The sequence below is a fragment of the Gymnodraco acuticeps genome, unplaced genomic scaffold, assembly GCF_902827175.1.
Source record: "Gymnodraco acuticeps unplaced genomic scaffold, fGymAcu1.1, whole genome shotgun sequence".
NCBI classification, from domain to species: Eukaryota; Metazoa; Chordata; class Actinopteri; order Perciformes; family Bathydraconidae; genus Gymnodraco; species Gymnodraco acuticeps.
The window spans coordinates 8,045,316-8,051,315 of record NW_022991154.1 but is presented as its reverse complement, the minus strand read 5'-3'; the positions used below and the strand labels follow the sequence as shown (position 1 = coordinate 8,051,315).

General features: G+C 37.6%; 1 protein-coding gene across 1 annotated transcript in view; it reads left to right on the top strand.

Moving 5' to 3' along the window:
- The first annotated feature begins 394 nt into the window (after positions 1-394).
- Positions 395-6,000, top strand: part of st3gal3a (ST3 beta-galactoside alpha-2,3-sialyltransferase 3a) — a 33,011-nt gene continuing 27,405 nt past the window's right edge. The window contains 5 exon segments of the mRNA XM_034237435.1: positions 395-439; positions 441-497; positions 795-807; positions 1,966-2,008; positions 2,128-2,220. Of these exon segments, the coding sequence (XP_034093326.1) occupies positions 395-439; positions 441-497; positions 795-807; positions 1,966-2,008; positions 2,128-2,220 (251 nt within the window).

Genomic DNA, 6,000 nt, shown 5'->3' with positions numbered 1-6,000 from the left:
TATTGCTTCTAACTATTCCGAAGTTAAATGCTAATTTGTATTGTGGTGTTCAGAAATTAATATAAACTTGTTTTCTTTGCATTGTTTAAAGTCTGAAACCACTACCTATTTGTCGTTATTTGACCACCTGTTTTTTTCTGCAAATATAATCTTATATCTCGTTGAAAACAAAAATCACTTTACTCAACTACATACCTATACATTGTAAAAAAACTAAGAAACTGACATTTTAGCACTGGTCTCTTACATTTTCCAGAGTTATGTATGGTTGTCTCAGTGTCTGTGGTCAATTGTTTTAAATAATAATAGGCTGTGTGTGAGACCTGAACTAACCAGTTGTATTTCCTCTCCATACAGCCACCAGTGTGGGATGGACCATGTATGCTAGGTGGAGATGAGAATGAAACCCACCCGCAACCTCTTCCTGGGCCTGTGCTCCCATGATGGCCCTGGGATTCCTCTACTACTCGTCTGGGAGGATCAGTATGAAAGGCTGGGCCACAATTCATGTGAGTCTTCCTAGGACTTCATATCTCTGTATTTTCATTGCTGAATGTCCAAACATTAAACTAATTTAGGTATTTCAAATGAAGTGGGATAAATGTTCATTTGTAAGAAGAAGCCATGTGTGAGATTCACAAACCTATTAAAAAAAAACATACATCATGTGACATGGTTAAGCTATGATTGGAAAAAATAACACATTTTATGGAGAAATCTGCATCAAAGGACATTACTGTTGTGACAGTCAGGCAGTGAATTACTCTTTCAAATATGAAATATCTGTGCAACAGAAGCACTCCAGCAGTCGCTTAATGCAGAACGAATGGACGTTGCTTCGTGTGACGTTGCAGAGGACAGGACGTCTCATTTCTCGAAGAGCACATTTACTTATTTCCTCTCTCCTCGTATTATTTCCCAGTTTATTTTCCATGCATCCCGCTGGGAGGGACTAAGCCTTAAGGAATCTATGCAAGTGAGGGAATCTCAGAGACTTGGGATGCACCCCCAGAGAAACAGACAGGAGAATACAGGAGAAAAGTGGAAGGGAAAACATAACAAATCTAAAGCAAGTAATTAGAGGTACATCGCTGGCCGTGACAAGGACTGGGTGATGTTACTTAAAGGACCAGTCTGTTGGATATATTTGCAGAAAGGGAATGAATTGTATGAAGTTTTCATTAGTAAACTTGGAGCTAAATCTTGATTTACAACCACAATAAAAGACAGCCTAAGCCAAAGTTATGCTAATATATTTGTGTATGTTATTCATCCTTTTTTTCAATGATCATAGCATTATACACATTAGCACCAAATGAAACTTTCTCAAACTTTTTGAATACCACATGCATATGAACATGTTTTAGATAAGGCCAATCTTTTGGCTATTGTGATCATTTTCTGGTTCTGACTTCACAACTGAAACGGTTGTAAAAGAGTTTCAAAATACCTAATTTATGGAAACTAAACAAGTGAAAAAGAGTGAAGCATCAATCAATGATCATGGTGTCTCGATGATAGGCATTAGAATTGGAGGTCAGATTTTCAGTCACCAATGTTTACAACACCTTGCAAATCTTTAAAGAAAATAAAGAACAGCAGAGGGCGATACTGTGTCATCTGGATATCTATCTACTATCTGTTAAGAGCTGGTCTCAATCATTTGTGTACATGATTTGGACAAATAAAGCCTCTAAAAACAGGCAAAATAAAGGGTGAAATACAAGATCTATTCTATACACTTTCCATGTTTCAGTACCTTTGTCTTGTCACTGCTGAGAGCTGTAAATATTGTAACCCACATGTATCGAAATAACAATACTGTATGTAGTAGTTAGTGTTACATTTTGTCAGGGTTTCCTTTTAACAAATTAAATATGTCAATGTCATACAAATAACTATGATTTTCTACATGTTTTTGCATTTTATTGAATTCCATCCTGTTAACCCTAATTCTTTGTCTAGTGTATGACAAACAAGGGTTCCTTCTGAAGCTGGATGGCAGTCTGTGAGTATACATTTTACTATTAATACACGCTTCCCTTCCCAAATCATTGCACTTGTTCTGTGTGTATAATTTGTGTGAGTTTTAATTATTTTCCTTACTTTATTCCTCCATGTCTTTAGGCCGTTAGAGCTGATGTACAAGTACGGCAATCTCAGTGAGGGAGCCTGTAAGCCTGGCTATGCAGCTGCTAAGATGACAGCCATCTATCCAAGGTAAGAACACTAACAATGTATGAAAGTGACCGAGCATTTTACACATCAATTATAATTGTTAGATATGTTGTCACCCTGGTGTTGGCATTATAAACTCATGCAATCCCGGTCCATCTTGGGTTCTTTTAGAGCAGAGCTGCCAAAAGTAGGGTCCATTCTATATAATACAGTGTTTTGCCATGGTTACTTATTTAGTCTATAAATATCCCTGCAAATGCATGATATAAGCAGTGTAAGACATGGATACAGCTCGACACTGGTTTGGGGTTATTACTGCGATGATGTTCTAAGCTACAATTTATATTTCAATAAATGCACAATCTGAGTTTTTATATATATATATCTTTTTGCAAATCATGTCAATGCGAAGGCCATTATTTTCATATCAATATACGACTGCCGTTACCCATTACAATCTAGCATTCAGGTGTGCAACAACAGTGACACAGCAGTTTATTATCTGACTCACCAGAGTAAGCCCCTCACTCTGGTGAGTCAGACCAGAAAACAAATCTAGAGAAAGTTTCTATTTGTGTAGAATACTGACTGCAGCAGCAAGTGGCAGTTTAGAAGTCACAGATGACCTGACCAATTGTCCAAAGGGTGGCCAAGAGACTCTAAGCCAGCAGTTTGCTGGTTCGATGACAGTCATAGTACTCTGTTTGTGATCACTTGTGTCACACACAATTTGTGAAGCTCAGAATAAACACTGTTACCTTTTATATAAAGAAAGTCCAGGGTTCTAACCCCACCAGGGGCCTTGTGTTTTCAATATAGGAATAAGAATGCATTTATCCAAAGGAATACTTGCAGTGGAAGATTTGATGCTTGACATATCATTAATATAGAATGTATGATATATTCCAATTTTGTGGGAAGACATAAGCTGTAAAGATCCGGTTGTTAGTTGATCATTGGATTGTGTGTAATCTGAATCAATGGAGTAACAAGCTGGCTACATGACGTAGAACTACAAATACAATGGTTTGCTCTGGTATTTGGGAAAGGGCTGATCATCTAAGCAGTGAGTCGATGCCACAGGAAACTGCAAGTAACTAAGGGAGTCCAATAACAAACTGATTACCTGAGGGGTTTTACAGATAATGTATTACTCTTCCTCTAATTTTTTTCTGTAGGATGCCAACAGTTATAACTAAGTTTGACTCTTTGTTGTTAATATTAAGATAATATTGTATGTTTTCTACTCGTAAATCAATAGGTTTTATAGGGCTCTTTTCGTTGGAAGTTGCTTACCTTCCCTAATGGTAAGCTCTCTCAGCTCAGAGTGGTATGAAAGAGGGAAAGATCCCATTTCTTACCTCTGCATTATTAAAAACCAAAGAGTCTCCACACCGTGAAAGCCCCTCATCTGCTTATGTTTTCTGCACTATGTATAAAAAAAGTCAGAGATCAGTGGTCTAACATGGGCCCATGTGTGGTGCAGATCTATTTTTGTCCTCTTCTGCTCCCCTGGTGTCCCAGTGCGTGAGAAACCCTCCGGCCGGTTCACTTATCCACTTACTTTCCGAGCACCAGAGACACGCAACCCTGGAATCCACCAGGTCCTTCAGACAGCATCAATTGATGAAGTGTCTTCACACAGTCGGAGCTGTAGCATGTTAAAATAACACAGGAGGATTTGATCGGCAGGAAGGAATGGTAAAATGCCCCCGGGCATCCTTGACCCCCTGCGTTCACTCTGCTGCTGCTAAAATTAACTCGGCTTCTTCCTTATTATTACCCGTTTGGGTTTCTAGACTGCATCTTGCACAGTTGTGAGGACTATCATGAAAACAAAATATGCCCCTAAACATGTCAACATCTAGTAGAGTTAAACAACCACTTTATTCAGCAGCGCCGGAGAATCAATCATTCCTACTGTAAGCTCAATGTTCAACGTCAGATCTATGAGACTGCAGGTTTTGAACTATAAGTCATAAATGAGAGGGCACCAGTCTTTGGGCTTCTCATATGCACAGACAACATGGTGACTGAAAAGCGACTGTGATAATCCAGAGGGGATATGTAATAAGTCAGTTCATTGGTGTATCGGAAGCATAAATCCTTAATTTGTCCCGCAGCAAGTGACATTTACAGTGTTGCAAAAGCTACTACAAATAAGTATTGAGGATAAGCGATGCAAACATCAGATTATCCCCAGTTACCAATTTCCGAAGTTATAATTAATGAAATCCACATAGAAATAAGCATCCAAACAGCATATGTAGAGCAGTTGTGAGGGTGGTCAGGAAGCAAACAGCAGCCTCTCCTGGTACCAGAGCCTTTGATTCCCAAGTTAAGTCTCCACAGACGAGCCACTGCTGCCAAACGACACAATATCTAAAAAACAATCTCTATATATTCCTTATTATCAAATGTAACAGTTTTTATTACACAGAATTGTAACAGTTATGGAGAGTTAAAGAGTCTACAAATCCTTCACTCACAGCCGTCAATCACAGCTTTCAATTATGACAACTCACCCCTTTTCATAGCATTTAATAACAAGTTTAAAACCAAAGGACTCTAGAAAAATTAACACTTGAACATACATAGAGATGCAGCCATCCACAATATCCACTTCAATAAAAAAATAAAAAAACAGATCTTTAAACCCAATTTAAAACAACTGACAGCCAGCAAACCCCTTACAATAAAGTGCTGAAGTTCACAATCCTTCGATGAAAAGATGTCTCCATTCACGGTAGAAAGACTCATGTGCCGTCCCTACAGCTGACAATCGCAAAGAAAAAAGAGGAACTCTGTCATACGAGGGCAATTACAGCCAGTACAATTCAATAGAAATGTGGCGTTAGTTTGAGGACAGAAGGGTAGAATGCATCATTAGTTGCTGATTTCTTAACTAAGTGTGTTCAGGTGTCTATCAATTATTTCAAAGACCTTCCAACATTGACTGATTAGCAGCTGTTTTGTGTTACCAAATCAGAGCTCATTTGCAGTTCCTTATGTGATATTTCACATAAAGAAACAAGCTGCCAAAACCTGGAGGGGTTGACTCGGTTTAAAGAACATTTGTCTTCTTTGTTTTACCTCTTTCACAGCTAATGTTTGTGTACTTTTTGTAGGCATTGGTTTTTCAAAATGGACTCAGTTAAACATTTCGAAGTAAAAAAATAGCAGTTGTTTTTGATAATGATTTTGTTTTTCTTCTGATTATTTCTTTTCAGATTAATTTGTTTTTCCCAAATGGGAGGACTTTTTAAAATGTCTTAAATGTTAAATATACATTGGCTCTCTAACAGCCTAATCCCTCAAAATGGAGGACAGATGTGGAGATTAAATGAAGCATAACATGCTGAGGCAATAAAAAATACCCTTCACTGTATTATTTTTGTTTTACAAGCAAGTGAAGCACAACTTCATTATAAAGGAAACTAGGTGGTAACACAGACAGTTGGATTATGTAGAGTGATTCATTTACATTTTTCTATACATTTTTTTCTGACAAACTACCAAAAAAGTTTAGCTGTGATTCTTAAATCTTTAAAGAAATCTTAATTTAATTGAAAAGTATAAATCATTTTCTAATGGACAATATTCTGATGCTAATCAAAGCTGTGTCATTCAGCAAAAACAGCAGCCACCAAATCACCCTGATTAAATTAATGGGTGCACCTACATCCAAGTGACCCAATCGGCAGACCACATCCACTATACAACACCTTCTGTACTTCAACAATTTCAACAGACAAGTCAAATTCCCTAAAAATGATTTTTCTAATTCCACCTTTTCCCCATTCATGTTTTTTTTTTACGGTA